The following is a 22,782-nucleotide window of genomic DNA, read 5'->3' as shown; positions in this document are numbered from 1 at the left end:
TTTATAATACTTATTTTTATTGTTATAATATTTTATCAATTTTAAGGAATATGACAAAAAAGATATTGTAGTTATTGAAGGGGGGGTCTCTGGGAGGAGCAGTGCTACAAAAGGGAAACAAGAATGTGATTCAATTATATTTAATTTAAATATGTTTTTAAATGTTAACAAATTCAGAAAATTGAAATCATGTAACTTTTCTCATCATAATGCAATAAAAGTTTTTTTTAAAAAATAAACTAATTAACTAATTAATTTAAAAAATTATTATTATGCAACGATATGCTGTGGCACATGTGTGAATATCAGAAATCAAATATTTGGAGACAAGTCTTTCCGTATTTACCGGGGTTCTTAGGTAAAGGCTGTAAAAAGATGGGTTCTTTATTTCACATGTACATGTTTTTCATGTCATTTGCCCAGTGTGGACTTTTTTCTAGAGCTTGTACATGCAATTCTACATACAACGTCATGATCACATGCCTTATAAGTATCTAAAACTACACCCCGCCCCCATGTTAGTTTTTGATTCCTAAAGGTCCCAGTTTATAATTCTTGGAATTTTAGGGTTAGCAAAATATTTTCTCATACAATGAGTCTCAGGTTGCCTTCACACCCTCCAGAGTGCCTCAGCATCTGAGCCTGTGTCTCCAACCAGTTCTGGCCAGCCTTGATACTTATAGTGAAGGGAGTGAATAAGGTTCCAACTGTTTATTTGCCAATAGATTATTTTTCCCTCACATCCTAATTTTGTAGGGTTTGTGTTAGGCTTCACTGACCCCTTCCTCTGGTCTCATCTGCATCCTTGAGTGTTAGACATACTTAAAGGATTAGGACATTAGGGGGAAAGAATCCAATTATGAATACCAGTGTAGAACCATTTCACTGTATAAAGAGGATGTCAAGTGCTCTGTACACAGGAAGGGAAAGAGAGAATAAATCAAATGAGACACACTGACCATGCTGATCCTGTGTTGTACTGCAAGACAGATACATATTTTGGTTGGTGTTAAAACAGAAAGAAATCCTTCTGTTAAAGAAAAACAACACGTCAATCTATCTTCTACCGATTCTGATGCATTTTTCAAACAATAATTATAATATCTCATCTTATAAAACTTACAGTAAAGACAAAAATATGGGGTTGTGACAAATTAATGATCAAAGTCACTAAAGTATACATTAATGAAGCATTTTCTGAGATGATCTATAACCTCAAAATGGCCAGTTACTAGTTACACTAATTCATATCTATCAAAATATCTCATTTTTAACTTCCCTTCTATTTGCTCAGTGTCTTCCCAGTGTTTTACAGCACATGGTGGATGATAAAATAAAGGAAATTCTAGGTTTCAAAAGAATCCTGGAAAGTATTACATACTTTGAAGGAGAAAATATTTTGCTAACCCTAAAATTCCAAGAATTATAAACTGGGACCTTTAGGAATCAAATAAATTTAATAGTAGCTGGAGAATCCAAAGTTCAAAGCATTCCCGCATCCAGATTTCCTTTAGCTGACTAATTATAACTTTCCTTTGCGTGGAAAACAATCTAAGTAACAGGTTTAATTCAAAACCCAGCCGAGTGCAGGCAGCAGCGAGCAGTGACTGGCCTTGAGGACGGCCTCCCTGTAATAGCCTAAACATGACTCATTTCCTTACAGCCTTATGCTTTTGTATTTTCTTGGTAGAATCAGTAAGTTTTTAAGGGAAAGGACCAGTTTTAAAGACCAGTTTGTTCTACCTAGCAGCATCCGAACTCTAGCTCTGTGAGATACGTTAATGCATATATCCTCTCTAATGCATGTCCATCTATTGCTGCAGTTTGGTTCTTCTGGAGTATTTTCATAATGTAGCAATTGGAGTACAATTTTGAAAACCAACTGTTGAATGGAGTAGCTGTTTCTTTCCTAAAAATACAAAGTTGTTTTCGGCTGGTAGAATAGGTTGTAGTCTGCCTGTATTAGCTGTGATTTCCCTGTGTTAGAGGGATGCACAAGGCACGATGACATCATTTGAAGAAGGAAAATTGTGGTTAAGAATTTCCAGTAAGATCAGACTTAATAACTGAGATTACTGAGGCATTTTTTATGTTTTTGATGATATAACAAAAGTCAACTCTTTTTATAACAAGGTGAAACCCTAGGTTCTCTTGAAGTTAATTGATAGTATTTCATGTACTTGAAAAATTAGCCTCCATTAATTAAATCTTTTCTTTGTGGTAGGGCCTACCTTCTGCTTTCCTAGAAAAGATGAATATACATCATTTGAACCTATTTTGAGTTTTTCTGTTGTTTTTTTGCCCAATTTTGTTTTTAAAGCCTAAAATAAAAACATGACACAGTTTTAGCTCTCATGGAAAAAAAAAAAACAGAAAGAAAATCTAAAAGGAAATAGTGAAGGCACTTTAAGGGAGAGTGCAGAATGTCTGTCACAGTTGTCAGTGCTACAGGGGTTGAGGCATAGCTTCACTCCATCATTTCCATCTGCTGAAATGTCCCCTTAATCTGTAGGAGCCTTCATGCTGATATAATAGGATCAGTAGCATAATCCAAGAAACGAATGTTTTGGCCAGTGTAAGGTAGAGTTAAGGTTTAATGAAAAATGAAAGACAAGTAGATAAGGAAGTGATAAAGACACATAAGAGCATTCGTGTAGGCTTCTCAAAGACGAGTGTCAGTTTGTTAAAAGAAATTTTAAATACTTCTTTTCATTTTCTTTGTGTACGTGTGCACATGTGTATGCATACATGCATGTATGTGCATGTGTGTGTATGTGTGTATATGTGTATGCATATATGTGTGTATGTATGTATGTGTGTGTGTATGTATGTATGTATGTATGTATGTATGTATGTTTGTATGTGTGTGTGTTCCCAGTGTGTACAGGAGAACAAAGTGTCTGGAAAGAAGCTATAGATACTCTGTGATTAAGGTAGTTTTGAGCTGCCTGGTGTGGGCGCTGAGAGTCCTGTCCTACAAGAGCAATAATTTCTCTAACAGCTGACCCATCTTTCCAGCCCAGCCAGTCAAAGACATATTTGACATAGATTTAGGAAAAGACGTTAGAAGAAAGGTGTTCAGATAAAGAACAAGATCCACGTGTGACTACTGTCTTCTCAGGAGAGAATAATAATTCAGATATCCTAGTGATGACCATATTTAAGATTTAGGGAAACTGGTGAATTTTGCTCTGTAGTGGGTTTCTACAGAGTCCTTCATTCCTACCCCAGAAGTCACTGGGGTTCTGAAGGAGTTTAGGATTTGTATTTTTTATAAAGGAAGGTTCCAGTGAGAATTCTGGTGCATCTCAGTTTACAGCTAGGAAAAGAGAAAGGCCTCAGACAGATGTTAATTGTGCTGGAGTGTGAGAGTCTCAGGTACCCTGAGGCTTCAGCCAAACTCCAAATTAATAAACTGCTTTCCATTCCCAAGAGGCCTGGAATTGTCTCCATTTTTCCAACTGTCCTGTAAGTAGGAAATTTGAGACACATGCCTTTTTTTTCTTTTGGTTTTTCGAGACAGGGTTTCTCTGTATAGCCCCCAGCTGCCCTGGAACTCACTCTGCAGACCAGGCTGGACTCGAACTCAGAATTCTACCTGCCTCTGCCTCCCAAGAGCTGAGATTAAAGGCATGTGCCACCACTGCCCTGTGACGCATGCCTTTTTAAATGCTTAAAAGTATGTAACCAAGAATTTTTAAATTGATTTGAATTGTACCATTTCCAATGACAGAGACAGAATGTTTGTTTTGATAAAAAAAAAAAAACCCTTGACAATAGCAATGTATATTTTCTAAACTTTTTCAAACGTATGCAGTCTCAGTGCATTTAAGTGTCAATTATATACACAATTTGGTAAATCAGTCTTTTAGCCCATCTGTCCCATGTACCTGAAGACCTCTGTTAGTTAATGAATTTAAAGCCAGCTTGTGTAGGTTCCTTCCCAGCTTGCTCACATTCTGCTTGTTCCTGTCATTACATTTTCTTTCTTCTTTCTGTAACTCTCACCATTCTGTCATTGATACTCTAACAGAAGAATCTGGAAATTATAGCAAATAATTTACAAGTATATTCTTGGCAGAACCAGTCGGCCAGTTTGGGAGGGTGACGTTTTTAAGAGTTCCTTTGTTGTTGCTTTCTTCATGCTTTCCCCCTTACATCATTTGTAACTGTGACTACCTAAGTATTAAGATAATCGTATTTGCTGTTCTCTGTACTCACAAACCTTCTAAGGTTTAACTACTGATCATGGTGCCTCAGTCTACATAGTGACAACTACACTCCATTATCTATCCAGAGAAGCGTTTGCCTATTTTATGTATGCCTAGTAGGAAGGCACATTTCACACCGAAGTTAATTCTCATTGGGTGGTATTAAAATTTTGATAAGGACAGGAAATGAGAGAAGCATGAAATACCATCTAGGAGGTAAAAGGATAGGAAAGACAGAGGATGAAACTGAGTTTAGTGTGGAAGAAGAGGACAAGAAGTGTTCTCAACCCAATGGGGGTTCTTCCCCAGTGAGGGGAAGAACTGAAGGAGCTGAAGGGGATTGCAACCGTATAGGAAGAAAAACAGTTTCAACCAAACAGCTCCTCACCTCCCAGACCTCCCAGGGACTAAACCACCAACCAAAGAGTATAGATGGAGGTACCCATGGCTCCAGCTGCATACATAGCAGAGGATGGCCTTATCTGACATGAATGGGAGGGGAGCCCCTTGGTCCTGTGGAGGACTGATGCCCCAGCATTGGTTTGGGGAATGCTAGGACTGTGGGTGGGTGAGCATGCTCATAGAAGCAGGGAAAGTTGAAGGGTCTGGGTTATGGGTGGGGGAAGGGGATAGGGAGTTTGCAGAGGGCAAACCAGGAGAAAGAAGTATTCTCATCTTCCTGGTTTTACGTAAAGTTTGGCCACTAAAAGGAAATGGATATCCAATGCTTTAAGATTGGATTGCATTCATTTTCCAGTATTCCTTTCTTTTGTTTTAACCAGTGATGAATTTAAATAATTTAGAAATATCAGGCACTAAGGCTAGAGAGATGGGTCGGGAGTTAAAATAATTTTTGCTTCCCCAAAGGACCTAGGTTCTAGTTCCAGAACTTGAATGTAGGCTCACAACTGTTGGTAACTCCAGTTCCATAGAATCCAGTGCCTGACTCTGGCCTTTGCAGGTCCCAGACACACACATTCAGTCAAACCGTTCATATCCATAACATTTTTAAAAACCAGCATATAGCAAGTATCTTGTAGAATAGAAAGGGGTGACTTAATTTATAGCTAAAAGCATATTTCTCACCTACACTTGACTTAAATATTAATGAAATGTGTACTTTCAAGTCCTGAACAAAATTGTGATAAACCAAGGATAATGAGCCCCTTGGAATGAAATATTAGATGAATACAGTATAACTGTGTGCTAGAACATTTTAGCTATTTAGAATTTATAGAACATTTTAGCTATTCAGAGAAATTAATAGATTCATGAATCTAAGAACAACCAGATATGATCTGATAGAGGGAAAAATCAAATGTGAGAAGGTCCTATGCCCTCCATAAAACCTTCTCTGATTAGCACAGACTATGAGTTTCATGCTCAGGAATATCTGCCTCGTGATATGTGCATCATTCCATGTGTTATAGAAGCATTCCACAAGCATTGTATCTTATTCACCTTCTATAGAACTATGGCCATTTGATTTTGTTGTCTGTTTTTGGTTTTGTTTTCTTTTTTCAGAAAAGGAAGTATATTTATGATATACTAGGTAGTTCCTCAGAGCATAGTTTCTGGCTTGTTTTGTTTGACAAGAAGTAAGATATCTGGAGTATGTTGTTTTGAGAATAAAATTGTGATATTGTTCATGTTAGAGTTACTAACACATAGCTATTAAAATTGATAATAAATAAATGAGGCTTAGTGGATTTCATAAACTTTAGTGATACTGTTTTTTAGTTGTAATACAATTCACAAGTTGACCTGAAAAATATTACTCATACCACACTGATTCATTCCTAGGCATTCAGGAAGTTCTTATAAACCCTGTAATTATAGACTTCAGGGCCTCATCCTTGCTTGTTTCCTAAGGAATGAGTATCAAAGGAGCACAGCGTCCCACATAAGCATTGTACTTTTAAAATGTGTTGGCCTCTTCAGTACTTTTACCAATTATTTAGTTGGATAAGGACATAGTCATGTTTGTATTTTAATCCCGCAATGATTCAAAGCTTAGAAACAATAATGAAAGTGTTGGATGCCAAAAAATAAAAAAGTAAAATGCTCCCAGTAAACTTCTGTGTGTAAGAAGCAATGTGAGTAATACCACTCCACTTTAGGAAGAGATTAAGCAACGAGCTGATATAATCTTTAATTTGAGTTATTATAAACATGTTTTCTAAATTGTTAAAGAAGTAGTGCCACTTTGCTATGTACAGATTGAACTCAAATGAATGATTTTGCTAAATAGACTTTTAAGATGTGTTTCAGGAAGGGTGTATCATGAAAAAATAAGAGAACGTGAAACCACAGGATGTGTTGAATGGACCAGTAGCAACTTGGGAGCATGATAGAATTTTTGAATATGTAAATATTTTACAGAAAGAATTGAGTTTGTTTCAATGGGGTGTGGGGAACAGAAATTAAGAATTTTCTAGTATCAGAACTATTCAAAACAAATTACTTGGCTTGACTCAGTGTAGAAAACCTATCTTTTACTCGAAGGCTATTGTGGGTACTCAACACATCATTATTCAAATGCATAAAATCTAACACCTCCTTTTCTTAGAGTTTCATTACATATAACCTCACTGAAGTATGACCTGTTGATTAAAAATCTGTTTGTTACAGGATTCTGATAACGGGTCAGCAATCCTATTCTCTAGGAACAGCTAACTAGTAGATGACATGGTGGTGGTGTGTTCACATGTATAGTGCAGTAAATTTTCCTCGATTATAAATGTTGTCAATACTTTGCTCTTCATAAAGTAATTGAGCAATTATAATCAAAGAAATAAATGTGACATAGAAATCACTGTAACATCGATCTATACAGTGCATGGGACATTTGGCTTTCCTTTTCAACAAACTAAATACCAATTATAGTTGGAATAAAAATACCGTTTTGCTAGAATTTTACAAAATGTGTTATGAAATTGATGGGATTGAAAATATAAATTTCTTACAGAAAAAATACTTTTGGGTATATCTTTAACATGTCATTCACTGCAAGATTATCAAGTCATCCTTCATTTTGTATTTTGTACAATTCATCAATTTTTTTTATGTGAACTTATGGTACATTTTATTCTCTATTTATCTTTAGGGCACTTTGAATCCATACTGCGTGTTATGGGATGACTCAAAATCGTAAGTGGTCGATGCTTTGTAATATTACCTTACAATTAATATTCAAAGTACATTAAATAATTTTAGCTATCTGATATTTAACTGGGCTGTAACCCTATGGGAGGAGGGTCTTCTCTGAAGACCTTCCTCTTGAATCTGCAGAGCAGCATGATTAATACATCTGTGGATCACAATACCATCAGTTATTTTTCCAGATAAGATTATATAATGTATAAGGCATATTGGAATACAAATTCCACAGGATAGTTTTTAAGCCCTGATATTTTAGAGTTATAAAATCTCAAGTGTTTTCTTATAACGCCTTAGTGATTCAGGTTACCACTGCAGCAGGAAACAGAGATGTCTCTGGTCATTTAACATTCATGACCTAAAGTCTGTTACAGGAGTAATGTAAAATATACATGGGCATAAAAAGGTGTCCAGTTATTAAACTGAATGACTTTTAATATCTATTCATATATTTTATGAATTCATGCAGACAAATGAAAGTAATGGCATTAAACAAACATGACTGAGGCTTCCATTTTTTTTATTGTTACTCTCATAATTAATTGCAGTGTCTGGTTAAGCTCATCATCAGAACAATGATAACTCTGAAGTTCTGATGGGTAAAGGTATAAAACAGGTAGTTAATTCCTAGAGTCATGTATATTCCAAAATTTTTGTTTTTCTTTGCTTTGATTTGTTTTGTTGAATGGGGGCCCAATAAATGCCAAATGAAGCCCATAGATAATACTGCCAGATGTGTGTTCTTGGAACATTTTCTCAGTGCCATTCATTCTAAATATGATCTATCTTTAAGATTTTTTTATGATGTTACAGTTTCTCATCAGAGAATCTAAAAGGGAATGTTGTTAGAATTCTAGGAATTATAATTATGTTCAAGCCGAGAGTAGTTGGTGAAATTTTTAAATTAGCTTTTTTCATGAGGACAAAGTCAGTGATATTAATTAATTGGGGCCTATTTTCTGATATTTTATGGGTTGTCTTTTGGAACCTGAGAGCCTTAAGGAGAAAACAAACTTGCTCTGGTGTTATCATGGCCTGAATACGCTGATGCATGTCATTGGTGCTTTTGTTTAATAATATTGTTGAAAATTTTATCACAGTCATGTTCTCCAAAACCTTGCTATATCATCCAACTACTAGACAGAATTTTTCTTGTGTATTCTAAGTTACTTGGGATGTTTTGTGGCCAAAAAGGGGTAAAAGGTTACAACAATCAAAATGAATGTTTTCTGCTAAAGAAAAATGCACGATATTTCATATTCTTTGGTGAAACTATATTGAAACTATTTGTAGATGTCTGTGAATAACCAGAGGCTTTATTTGAATAATAAGAAACTTGATTTTGCTGAATAGAATATATGAATTTATTGATGTCAAAACTATTTTAAAAAACTAATTAGGACTATTAATGGGACACTTCAACATGACAAGAGTCATCCCCAGGTTGACATCACTTTGGTTTCCTTTCAGAAAGCAGGTGCTAGTTTTAATTTACAAAGCTGTTGGTGTGTGATAGCATGGGTTAGGGTTAACCTTAGAAATCAATCATACTCTTTTTCTCAGCATCTGCTTGTGAGTTGAGTCATATCTATGTCAGAGAACATCAGTAGCTTGGCAAAATTAAGCTCGCACATGATCCTTGGAGGAAACCATTTAGGAGGGGATGTATGTGTTCTTGCATCACAAAACAGATCACCCAGGAAGACCAGTATTGCTCCCACTTAACTTCCTTGAAAAATCTGGTAAAGGATCAAACAATTTTCCAGAGTGATAGAATTTTTCTCATCACACTTTTTTCCAGAGTGTGTCTTAGCTAAAAATCTTTCCTAAGTGAGTTTTAAACAGTGAAGGACAAGGTAACTCTATAGCTTCTTTTCACATCTATTCAATTTAATTATATTTCATGTTAAGGTGTACAATAATTTTTTTTTTGGAAAGACTAGAGATTTTAATGGATGGAAAGTTTAAGCAGTTAGCCACCTGATTGTTGACTGATTTAAAACATCTAAACATCCCAACACTCCACTATAACATGAAGGGCAATTCTGCGAAATAACAAGAAGGGAACACGGGGGTTGGGAGGGAGGTAAACAACCTGCTGGCACTCGGGCCATCAGGGCTCCATTTCACTTTTCTCCCCACCCCCAGCCAGTAGTTGTACAATAATTTTAATGATGGAATAATCAAATTTGAGGATAAACTTACCAAGGACATTAATAGTGAATAGATAGTAAGATTTCTTTCTAGATAGGGATGGGATGAAATAAACATCTCGGTTTGTTTATTTATGTTTGAAGTCTCAGTAGATAGACCTGGGTACCCCTGAACTAGTTACATAGACCAGGCTGTCCTCAAACTTACAGAAGTCCTATTGTTTCTACTTCTAAATGCTAGCTCACAATGTTAGTAGCCCCACAATAAAACACAGCCATCATCCATACTGTGTATGCAGAGGATTTGGTGCACTTCAATCCAAACCCTGTGCTTGATTTTTCTGTCTCTGCAAGGCCATGTGAGCCCTACATAGTTGGCCAAGTTCTCCTGGTGTCTTCCATCTTCTGTGACTCCTACATCCTTTCTTCCCCACTTTTCCTGGATTCCCTAATCTCTGAGGTAAGAGACCTAATGGAGACTTCAACTGTAGACAGTCTTTTGCATAATGTCTGGTGTGTATGCACCTACTTTCATCTGCTTCTAGTGGAAGCCTCTCAGATGACAACTGGACGTGACACCAACCTATGAGTATAGAAGAATATCATTCAGAATCATTTTATTGAGTTTTTTGCAGTCTTGTTCTGGTCTACCATAGGTCCCTGGGCTATCTATTCTCCAGTTCCCAGCCATCCAGGCAGTGTACATTGAGTTGGTGTCTAGGTTTGTCTATTTCTGTAGCCTGCAGAGTACCTTCTTGCACCTAAAGCACTAGCACTTAGGGCAAAGGCTGCAACCTGCATCAGCTTGACTTCTCTATGTTCATTTAGCTGTGCAAGTTGTCAGTTTTCAGAAAGTGACTTTAGGTCCTATCATCAGCCTTGGTTGTTTAGAGATCTCCATGGAACTTCTACAGCCAACAGCTCAACCAAATGTAACCCAGTAACACCACTCGAAGACTTACCTGGCTACAGATAGCCAGAATCAGACTCTATGTTTTCCATAGAGAACTAGGAGTTCTACAAGGTCACCTTTGTAGATTACAGGAAATTTCCACACACTACACCTAAATAATCCCCTCAATTCCAGCTGTCTCACTTGACACTCTCTCCTGCATCCATCTCCCACCCCACACCTCCTGCTCCCATCCCTAATGGCCCACACACCACATTCAGAACTTTTTCTACTTCTTCTTCTGAGGGAAATCCATGCTTCCACCCTACAGGCCTCCCTTATCCACTATGGATTATACTATGATTATCATTTACTTAACAGCTAATAGCCACTTACAAATGACTACATACCATACTTGTCTTTCTGGCTCTGAGTTACCTCACTCAGGATGACATTTCTAGTTGCATTGATTTGCCTGCAAATTTCATACGTAAAAAATACACTGAATAATACAACATTGTGTAAATGTACCACATTTTCTTCAGTTTATCTATTCTTCAGTTGAGTGACACCTCGATTGATTCCATTTTCTGGCTTATATGAATAAAGATGCAATGAACATAGTTGAGCAAGTGTCTTTATGATAGGATAGAAAGTCCTTTGAATATACTTCTAAGAGTAGTACAGCTGGATCTTGGGGTAGATCAATTCCCAATTTTCTGAGGAACCACCATATAATTAATTATTTAAATACCTAGTTGCTTGGGTTCTTTATATATTTTAGATATTAGACATCTATCAGATATGAAGTTGGTAAAAATCTTTTCCCATTCCTTAGGTTATCTCATTGTCCAATTGACAGTGTTCTTTTCTTTTTTTAAAAGGAAATTAAGCTGTCATTTTAATTCTAGTCAACACAGGTAAGACCCAAGTCTTTAAGTTACATTTAACAAGTATGAAAACCTAATTAAATCAAGCATCTATTCCTGGGTCAACTTTGTCTCCAAACTGTGACCATTGATCCTTTTCTTTAAATCTTATGTAGATGTTCATACTGCAGGGAAACAAGAGGTATGTATTACTGAGGAAAGTAACATGGAAAAATGTTTTTAAGACCTTTTATGAGTTTTAAATTTTCTTATACAAGTGAATTAAAATTCAACACCATAATTCTTGCCCTTTTGTAAAAAGCTCACACACAGTTTTTACCAAATATAACCACATACAATAAGCAGTTTTAGTTCAATCTATCAAAAGGGTCATTTCTTCAGGTTATTTCAACAAGTATCTTCTGATTGAGCCCAACGTGGAGAAATGACTATAGACAAAGTTTTACATACTAATTACCAATGGCATGTTCCTGTATTTAAAATTGACAGTTACAATTTTCCTACACAGAGCCCTCTACCCGTCCAGCAACCCCAGGTGCTACAGTTCCATGGCTTCCCAGTCTGAAGTAGTTCTATGTGGTCAAGGTCTAGCTTTGTTCCAGTAGCTTTGCTTCTACTGTGCTTTTCTGACATGCAGAAGTGAAGTTTTGGCTGATATGTGTCCCAAGTTTCAAACCATCCATTTTAACTTTTTAAGTTTCTTTGCCTTATATATAAAAGGAATGAAGCAACTCTTCACCACTCTGAATCTCCAATGGTTTTGGAAAATATATAATCTCTTCCATTAACATTTGTAATGCCATTCTTGAGATGAAATTTCCATTTACTTTTACTTCTGTGTACCTTATTGTACTGGCATGCAACATTTTCTGTGTCAAGAGTTCCTGCCCTTCCTTGTCACTTATATCATCTTCACTGTTCAGGACCTTTTCTTCCTGCCTATCTTCAGCTCCATCTTTCTCTTTCTCTTCCTCCTCCTCCTCACCATAGTCTTCTTCTTCATCTTCATCTTCCTCAGATGTATCCCCTGTTCCATCAACTTGCAGCCCCAATGGAGCTTGCTGTTGAGCAGGTTGGGCCTGTGGCTGTTGCTGTCCAGCTGCAGGTATCTGCTTGTGCTGGTGTGGGTGCTGCCACTGTTGTAGGAATGACCTGAGTCTTATTTCCTGTAAATAAGATTTGCTGTGGCTGGATGATGATACCTGTCTGTGGTGAAACCCTTCCAGGATGTGGGGCTAGGACCTGCTGGATAACAGGCGCTTGTACTCCACCAGGATACACTTGTGGTATAACTTGTTGTTGTAGAACAACTGACTGCTGAGGTTGAAAGCTATACTGGGCACCATTGGCTGCTCTGACCTCCTGAAGCAGCTGGCCTGATTTGTTATTATCCGTTGAACAGGAATCACCCATGCAGGGAGTGCCAAGATAGCAGCTGTAGCAGCATTCATATGTTGTATCAACTTAGAATCAGGGTGATAATTATGCATGTGGCAAAGACCTTCCTTGGCTTGGAGAGTGATTCCTGAGTGAAGGAGTGTTTGAGAGTATAATATATATATATATATATATATATATATATATATATATATATATATATCACGGTGTACAAGCTGATGGTCTGTGTTCTACTCAAGCTCAAGACAGCTTTCTCTGGAGATCCTCAGACAACTCATCTGCATAGCTAGCTCAGCTCTAGAAAGCTAAATCCCAGTCGTTTACTTACATATCAATTCAATCATTTACTTCAAGTTCCCTTTAGATTACCTCATGAATTGGCATTCAAGGACCCCTAGCCACTTGATTCTTATCAAAGCACATTTTTCTTAACATTGCAAATGAATTCAGAGATCTGCCTTCCTTTGAAAGCACAGACAATAAGCTAGCTGGGTGGGATCCAGCTCTGAGATCACTGTTCCCACCATGCTTTGGTTATATAGTCATTTCCTTGTGCTTCAGCTATTTTGGACTAACCTGTTGGTAGTGGGATAGCTGGACTATGATAGAGACACATTAATTTTGTTCTTAGGCATCTGGGTTTAAGTGCGGATTTCTGGGTTTTTCTTGTCTGAGCTGGAGCTTTTTCCTTTGTTTTCTCTTCCCGTTCTAGATTTTTGAAAAAGGGTGTTTGCTGAGCGTTGCTTGTCTTTCTAGCCCACATGGCTCATGTATTCATGGGGGGAATGCTAGTATTAGATGCTGGAGGGATGGGAAGCCAGGGAGAGAAAGTCTGAGGGATTCACAGGAGGAATGGAGGGGTTTGGGGGAGCTGCCCATGATGCCCTATTTTAGTGCTATGGGTGAGTCTGAGAATTGGATCTAGAGTAATACAGAGAATGGAGAAGGTCTGAAAGCAGCCTACCTGGTCTTCTGGCAGGGGTGCCATTTTTCCTAGTTTTCTAGTTAGCGAGCTGTTTGCCTTTTGCCTTTTCCAAGCACTGTAAGAAATAAGCTTTATATTTCTTATACATTATACTTCCAATGCTGCTGTACATGTGTGGTGTTATATATCCAACACATACCCATCAGCTAGTTTTGTGTAAAGATGAGAGCTATCAGGAATCTTAGGTATATTCTCTAGTCAAAAATTCCTCCTGCTTCTGCTTTGCTTTAAGTCTAGAAAGGATTCTATCAATTATTAGAAACTAGAACCAATCTTGCATCAAGCTCATACTTCTTGTTTCAATCTTATTTATATGGTAATCTATTTCCTGGGTGATGCCTAGAAGAAGCTTTTTAATTGACTCACATTAGATACTACATATTTAGACTATTTTGAAACAGATTTTGCTCTATCTATGGCTAAATAATTATTGTAGAATACAGATGCTCCTTTTTAAAAGCTTGAATTGAAGCTGGAGAGATGGCTCAGCAGGTAAGGGCACTTGTTTTTGTATAAGACCTGAATTCAGTTTGCAGCACCCATATGCTACCTCACAGCTGTCTCTACCTCCAGTTCCAGAAGATTCCTATGAAGATCATACTGGTACTTACAGAACCAACCCTGTCTCAAAAAGGAGGCAGGCAATACAAAGTATTAATTTCCTTTCAAAATTGTAAGATTAAAGTTTTAGTGGAAGAAACCACAACAAACTAAAGAAAATAAATATTTTTGTTTTTCTACCTTACTATGCATTCTTTTTTGATGAAGCAACATAAATACATGTTTTCTCAAAAAAACATGATTCAAAATGGCCTTGTTTCAGGCATCTTTAGGAAAGTTTTTCTTTTACCCTTAAAAATTTTTAAGTGATGTTTTAAATTGCAACATAAATTTTTATATTATTCATTCTTAGCTGTCTAACTTCCTGAAGAAGCTTTCGTAAATGTTAGTATGTGAATGAACCCTTCCTAACTGACAAAGTTTACACATGTACCATAGTATTAGCAGCACATTGTGTCAATTAGCAATGTTTCTTTACTGCACACCTAAGACTAGGGAAATGCTGCCATGATTTTTTTTTTGTCACTTTTCATGACCCTCCACCATAGACCCATCCTGTGGCAGGACTCACTACTGTTTCTGCTTTTATGAATAGTGTTCTTTGAGGCTGAACATACCTACTTATTGGTTAAGTTGTAGTATATACAACCATGAAGCTGAGTCAGAGTAGAGTCTACAGTGCCCACAAGTTCTACAATATGTAGTCTTTAACTCTTGGATATGATAAACAAATTGCCCACCACTATCAAAAACACAGCTTTCAAGCATTTTTCCTTTTCTGGCACGCAAGAAGTATTGATTATAGTTCACATCAGAATCAATTAATGTAAATATTTGTAAGCTTGGGTCAGCATGGGTAGAGAGAATCAATGCTTCATTACCTCTGGGATCAGTCATCTTTCCAAACACAGCTTCTCCCGTAACTTGTCTCATCTTCGTGTAGAATTCTGAAAGTTTCTCTTGACCTTCATGTCTCATCACGTCTCTCTGATGTATTATTTTTGTTCCTCTGTGGTGATCTGAGTGTGGTTCATGTGTGGACATTACATTCCTACCCTGTGGCATTAAGAAGGTGGAATCTGTGACTATGGTGCTCACAGGAGGGGTCTTTGGGGGCAGTGAAGATAAATAATATCATCTCACTAAGTTCCATGACTATGTGCTGGTGGCTTCATAAAGAAAGAGCATTCTGCATGCCGTCTTTGCCTTGTGAAGCCTTCTGCTACCTCAGGGCTGCCAGACTGTCACCATATACAGGCCCTTAAGCTTGTTCTTCCAGAATATTGTTTATAAAGATACCCAGCCTGAGGTATATTGTTAGAATGATGCAGAAAAAAATTATATAATCTCTTATTTATCCATTTTAATGGGCCATCCAGTTCACTAATTCTACCTTCACTTTTGTCCAAACTGTTAATCATCCACAAAGCTTATATGCAATTCAATAATAGTCACATTTCTAGAAACTCTAGTTGATGACTTTTAATCTACTCTATTACTTTGCAGAGGTCTCTATATTTCTGCCAGTATATTATCTTCTAATTTCTTTATTTTATGCACATGGATATTTTTCTTGCATCTGTGTCTATGCACCATGAACATGTGCTGGTGGGCGAAGAGGGTACTATATCTCCAGAAGCTCGTTTTATAAATGTCTTTGAGATACCAGGGAGGGTGCTGGGATTTGAACCTGAGTCCTCTTGTAAAGCAGCCAGCACTCTTAACCATTCAGCCATATCTCCAGTCCAAATCTATTAATATGTGTGTCTTTTTAGAAATCAATTAACACAGTTGATTTCATAATCAAAGTAAAATTTTTATTTGAACTCTTTGGATATTCCTTTATACTCTCTTTATCCCTCAAATTTTCACTCACAATACTTTATTGTTTTAGGGTACTAGGTTTGAAATATTAATTTTCCTTTCCAATTTATGGCTGAAAATTTCTTGAGGCTAGGGATGAAGGCTTATTTCTCAAAGGTTGATTGATATATTTCTGTGCTTGATGATATTTCTTGAACTCAGGATGCCTCAAACTGGATTGAGATTGGTGTTCCTGGACTCCTTCTATGTTGTAAGAATAAGCAGCTTCCCCACTAGATCATGATTTTCACTTATAGACAGGGTTTTTAGCAGAATTAAAATGCCAAATGTGTTCTATTAAGGTCTTATTTCTGGGAATAGCAATAGAAATGCATTTCTCCTCACACCCGACTTAAACATTGGTATCACATAATAGTTCTCTCAGGAAATACTATTTCAAAGGATCTTGGGAATACATGTTTTATAACCTTTATATTTTCTACTCAGTATCTCAGCAGTCTAAAATTCCCACCTGTGTTTAAGTACTTGAAGACAATAAGGAAGCTACATTAATACTTATAAATTCCTACTTACTAACAGATTTTGTGAACGTGCACTATATATTCACTAATTCATTTGACAACTGGAGAACCTATTATATGCTTCATCACTGAAAGTCTTGACATATGAACCAGTTAACATCCTCAAACACCTGACATATAGGGCTTAAATAATGACAGTTTTGTGGGAATGTGATAAAAAAAAAATAACCATCATAGGTAAACTATACTCTTTTGTTAAGATCAGAAAAGTAAAGCGTGTATCTTAATGGAATTTTCATATGCATAGTCATTTGACTTATTCCAAGGAGCTGTTGTGTTGATTTGACAAGTTTCCTGCAATACCCTTTCATTGTCTTCATGGGTCATTTACGCAACTCAATATTTAGTGATAGAGTTCTCCCAGTCCAATTTATCCTATGTCTTATTTTCTTCTGTGTATTCCCTAAATTTCCTTCTCCAAGACCCTTGCATGATCGTTATTCTATCTCTTCAGTTAAATTGTGTGATGTTGAAAAAGTGGTAAAGATAAATAATGGAATGAAAAGTAAACATTACCTGATATTAAAACAGCTAACAGCTTTGACCACAAAAGACAGTTTATTTATATAAAACAATAGTTTTTGTTTGTTTGTTTTTAATCAGTTTGCTTAATGTGTTAAAAAAATTTAATTACCAAATTGATAGATTCTTTAATATTCTTGGATGGTACTAAAATTCAAAGCTATCTCCTATGGAGATAGATCAGCTCTTAAAAGCACTTACTGATTTTGTAGAAGACTTCAGGTTCAATTTCTGGTCCCCAAATGATAGCATAAAACCTTCCAAGGTATATGATGCCCTCTTTTGACATCATTGGGCACTAATTTCACTTGTAGAGTTCATACATATATACAAATAAAACTCATGTTGACTTGATATTTTTAAAAAATAAAATAAAATATGTAGATGAAAACATGTTAGACTTATCTAGACACAATGTCCTAGCTACAGATACAATGATAGTAGATAATAGTTTTCTATAGTCAATTGCTTGCAACATGAATAATGACTTAAAGAGGCCATAATGCTTGAAATGAGTAATATTGTTCAATGTCGATTTCATTATTTAAAAAAAATACTAGAAGGACATAAGTACTGCCAACTTTCCAGTGTAGGCTGCTTATCCACTTAAAATTATGTAAAGGAAAAATAGTTAACCATTTGTTATGATAGTCATATATAGCATTAATGTTTCAGAAATACCTTAAGTTCTTTATGGTCCATATTAATCTCTAAATCAAAATAGTTATTAGATTGCCTATTTCACAGAGTAGTAATGATAATCACAAGAAGCAGTATTCCATGTCTAAAACAACACAAGTATTTCAATTAACATTTGCTACATGCCTAAGTTGTCCAAATCTTTAGTTTCTCTCACTGGGAGAAATAACCAAATGATGCCTGGTTATATTGTTCATTGATATCATGGATTTGATGCTACAGAAAGGACTTATAAGGAGTCATTACTTCTCAGGGATGTCCTCAATATTGATAAAGGAAAAAAAATGAAAGAGAACTAAGGAAAAGCAGTATTATCAGCTGATTCCTGGGTCAGCTGATTCCTGGGTCAGCTGATTCCTGGGTGCCACAGAGTCTCTGCTCAGTGTCTACATCAAAAGGAGCACTGGATAAACTAACCTTGTACCAACTTATTCTTCATTTACTTCAGAAAGTCATTGAAGTCAGTTTGCTAAGTATTTGCATAAAATAAATATTACATAAAATCAATAATAAGAAAATTTAAAATTTATCTGGTATTTAACACCAATTGATATTATTCTTAGGATCGCTGAGATGGCCCCCAACATACATTTTTGACAGAATTCAAAGTTTATATTGTTAAGATACTAATGCCGGTACTATCACTAAGAATAACCTGGAGACAGCTAGAAAGATGGGCTACTGGTAAAGTTCTTAAATTAATAATATCTGTGATTTAATGTTTAAACAATGAAAAGGTTTGTTTCCTGTAATTCAGATGAATGAATGTTAGAATTGCTTGGCACTTTGTTCTCGTTTTGCCATTTAAATGACTGGGGCTAAAATTTTATTTACTTATGCATCCTATAAACAATGGACTGAACATCCTCTTTTTTTCCTTTATTTGCATTTCAAATGATATCTCCTTTCCTGGTTTCCCCTCCAAAAAAAAAAAACAAAACTGTTCCCTTCCCCCTCACTGCTCTACACTGGTGCATAGTGCATACAACCTTCACAGGGCCAAGGGCCTCGCCTCCCATTGATGATCTACTTGACCATCCTCTACTATACATATGCTGCTGGAGCCGTGAGTCCCACTATGTGTACTCTTTGGTTGGTGGTTTAGTCCCTGGGAGCTCTGAGGGTACTAGTTAGTTAGGAGCTGAAGGGTTTACAGCCCCTTAGGATGAACAACAATATGAACATCTTCTTTAATATTTAATATGCTTTTCCTTCTATTTTAATTGCAAGGTTTTCTATAAACCTTGGTTTATAGAAGGTTTTATATTCTCAATAATCAATTTAAGCTAATGATGATTCTTAAATGTTATTGAACAAGTGTTACTAGTTTATTTTCTATTACTTGAATGAAATACTTGAGGCTGGGAAAATTACATAGCTCACAGTTCTGCTGTCTGAATGTCTAAACAAAATAGAATTGGTTACTACAAAGACCTCATGACAGATGACTTGACAAGAGAGGGAAAGAAGAGAGAGCCCCCAGGGACCTCATGACTTCCACTAGGCTTCACCCCTTAATCCCGTTCCATCTGAAAGGAAACTTTCAATGCAAGTCCTTAAGGATACACTCAAACAATATGTAAACCACAACAGAAAGTAGTCATATATACACATACACATGTATGTGTGTGTGCACATATATGTATGTATGTGTATGCATATATCTTAGAATATTGACTAGTATTTTTTTAAAATGATTAAAATGTAGGTTTGATGAATATTCATTAATATGAGATCTATGTAAAATTATTTTCATAGTTCCTTAATAAAATCATGAGTTGAACATACAACTTCAAGGACTTCTGGGAAAATACCAGTGGATGCCTATAGTAGAGGAATGTATGCAGTGTGAATAATTTCAAGAGAAGCTAAAGCTTCTTGTTTAATATTTTCATTTGTTAATATAATGGACTATGAAGCAATTATGCATGAGGGTTATAAATCAAGTCACCATGCTTGGAGTCAAGCTGAGTTGCTATCACAGACGAGAATTTACAAATATTGAAACCTAAAGAAAACATTTAAAAATATATGAAAACACAGTCTATGAGTAGACAGTAGTTTGGAAATCTCTACTTAAAATATATTGTTATCTTCAACAGGTAGCACATACGAGGCTCAGTACCCTCTCTTCTAATTTATACAGATCGCTCCTCTAGTGTGAAACTGTGTTCTACAATGTCTTTCTTTTTTATGCTGCTACAGTTGAACTTTGTTTTAGAGAAAATCGGGAAAATCATTGTCCCAAATTCCCACCAATACCACAAAGCCAACATTATTCCTGGATAGTGTGCTTAGTAGATTGAGTCAAGGGGGCAGGGAGGACATTGCTTGCCACTCATCCCCTGTCACTCAAAAAATAAGTTATGATCAAAAGAGGAAGTTGTGTTTACTAGCATTTAAGAAATACTATTTGTAAACACATACAAGAACTTGAAACTTGGTCCCAGAATTCCATCAGTTGCTTGGTTGGTTATGAGAGGAAAGTTAAAAACAGTAGGGTTAAAGAATTGCTACATACACATGTGTACTTTCAACCATGCAGGAGCTGTTGTATATGGAAACACATAAAATTTTATTAATCCAGCAAAAATCCAGAAAATAAATAAGCACCAAATAAGAGTGATTCCTTGCATAGAGCGTAAGCCACTCTATCAGACATATAGTCATAATAAGGTACCATATACTCTGATAATTTACTTTGGAAAATTATTGCTTACCGAAGTCTATAAACAGTCAGCTTTCTTCCTGGGATTAGACGCGTACACGGATCCTCTATAGTTTATAAGTTGTATATATATGATGTATTGAAGACAGGAAAGAGACCTGGGACACATTCATATCTACTGGCTAAAGAAAGAATATGTAGTAATAAGTTTCACTTTTATTGTCAAAGCTCAGAAGATACATGAGACTCAGAAGATAGACAGGACTTTACCTTTGTCACCAGCTACTTAACATAAAGGAATCTATTGCTAATAGATTATTCAGTTGTCCTAATAACTTACATACTGAATAATTGATGGTGCTATGGTTGGGACATTTGCACGTCCCAAATTTTCTATGTTGAAATAGTCTGCATGCAGGAGTGTGGGGAGATGGAATAGTATATGATACAATTTCAGAGTCTCAAGAGAATGTGGCCATCCTTTGATTTTTCATGTGTGATAGTCAATGTTCGTTGTCAAATTGACAGTGGCGTGGAAACAAATCTCTGGGTATGCCTTTAAAGTGTTGCCAGAAGGACTTAAAGGTGAAGGGAAGACCAAGTCTGAATGTAGGGGGCATTCTTCCATGGGATGTGGTTTCAGTCTCCATGAGATGGAGGATGTAAGTGGAGTACTACCCTTTACCTCTCTAAGCTTGTTGTGGAATGCTTGAGAGTCGCCATGCCTTCCTCTCACAAAGGATTTGTCTGTCTGCCTTTCAAACCCATGAGCCAAATGTACCTTTTCTTCCTTTGAGTTTCTTTTGTTAATTACTTTGCTAGAGCACAGGCAGCAGTAATGAGTACACTGGAGAAGGTATGATGTGTTAGAAATATGCCATGAACAGACACTGAATAACTTGGCCCCTTGCTCTTGGGTTTGTCAGCCTCTAGAGCTCTTAGCCATAACCTTCTGTTGTTCAGAAAATATTCAGTCCACTAGAGCTTTGCAAGCATATGACCATGATGGGAAAGGAAAGGAACTTCTGCATGCACATGGGAATGAGGAAAATAGATGTGAAAAATCCTGGGAAATGGTTTAGAAATGAATGGACAATGTCGCTAATGAAAGAAATCACATCTCATTATTTAGAAAGATGTCAGAGGAATTGGGCACCTGTGTTGTAGATGCGCAACCATCCTCTAGCCAGCTCTATAATGAAAAGAAAGTTTTACTCAGAGTAATTCCTATGTTGGTAAATCATTCAGCCTGACCTGAAAGTTTTTGAAATGCTTGCTGTACTTCAAATACTAAGCACAAGAAAATCCATTTTTGAGAGGTTCATGTACATAAGATTTGTCAGGATAACATTAAGAGGCCTGTCTTCATCCATGGGTTTCTTTGAATCCCTTAGTTTGTGATGGCATTTCAGTTTTTCTAATACAAATCACAGTGCCTGGACCAGAGTATTTAATAAATGTTTACTGAATTGAAATGGAATGGATTATTTAATATTATATCAAATTTATGTAGTTTTTCCTTCTCTGTAGTCACAGACATGTTATATAAAGTAAATGAACACACAAAGAAACTATAAGAGATAATTTCAAGATGCACAGTTGTCTAGTTCAGTGTATACATTGTACACACTGCTAGGTGTTCTTGAAAATTAAAGTGTTCTTCCTGTGCTCTTTCCAGCAAGAAGTAGGTTGTTTTACCACAGAAAATACAAAGTGATTCAGCGTTCACAAGACAAATTCATAATTCAGGGTCTTACTTTCACACTGCCTTTCAACAACACCTACGCCACCCAGAATAATGATGTGCTAAACTGAAGCCCTGAAAAGTATTTCAATATAAGAAGGAAATTATTTTCATAATTACTGATAAGTTCTTAATTTGTTCTGCTAAATGGTAAATCAACCACAGCTGGTGAAAGAAACGACTCTTGTGCATTCATATTAAAGTTTTAGAAAAGGAGGCTTACATTTGTCCTGAAACACTGAAGGATAATAATTTAATTTTAAGGAAACAAATGATTAATTAGTGGAGGATATTTGATGCCCTAAAGAGAATTGCCATATTACATTCTATTTTAAAATGTGTTGCAAAGTCAGATGTGTATGCAGACCATAATATCTTTCAGGGTTAGTGGAGGCTCAAACCCAGGCTTTTGAACATGCTAGGCACATGTTGTTGTTGTTTTTTCTTTTAGATATTTTCTTTATTTACATGTAAATTTCTCCATTCCCAGTTTCC

General features: G+C 36.3%; 1 protein-coding gene, 1 long non-coding RNA gene and 1 pseudogene across 4 annotated transcripts in view; 2 read left to right on the top strand and 1 right to left on the bottom strand.

Annotated features, from left to right (window-relative positions):
• Adgrb3 (adhesion G protein-coupled receptor B3) overlaps positions 1-22,782 on the top strand; it is a 729,205-nt gene that overhangs the window by 401,387 nt on the left and 305,036 nt on the right. For all 3 annotated transcript variants that reach the window (XM_031367067.1, XM_031367069.1, XM_031367068.1), the window contains exon 16: positions 7,318-7,361. In XM_031367067.1, coding sequence (XP_031222927.1) covers positions 7,318-7,361 — 44 coding nt within the window. The remainder of the gene's footprint in view (positions 1-7,317; positions 7,362-22,782) is intronic.
• On the top strand, positions 1,570-2,355 carry LOC116088258. Its single transcript, XR_004117839.1, has 2 exons — positions 1,570-1,630; positions 2,225-2,355. It is a non-coding gene; the product is annotated as an uncharacterized LOC116088258 (long non-coding RNA).
• LOC116088916 lies at positions 12,041-12,795 on the bottom strand (annotated as a pseudogene).

The sequence above is a fragment of the Mastomys coucha genome, unplaced genomic scaffold (assembly GCF_008632895.1).
Source record: "Mastomys coucha isolate ucsf_1 unplaced genomic scaffold, UCSF_Mcou_1 pScaffold14, whole genome shotgun sequence".
In the NCBI taxonomy this organism is placed as follows: Eukaryota; Metazoa; Chordata; class Mammalia; order Rodentia; family Muridae; genus Mastomys; species Mastomys coucha.
This window is presented reverse-complemented; position numbering and strand designations above follow the sequence as displayed.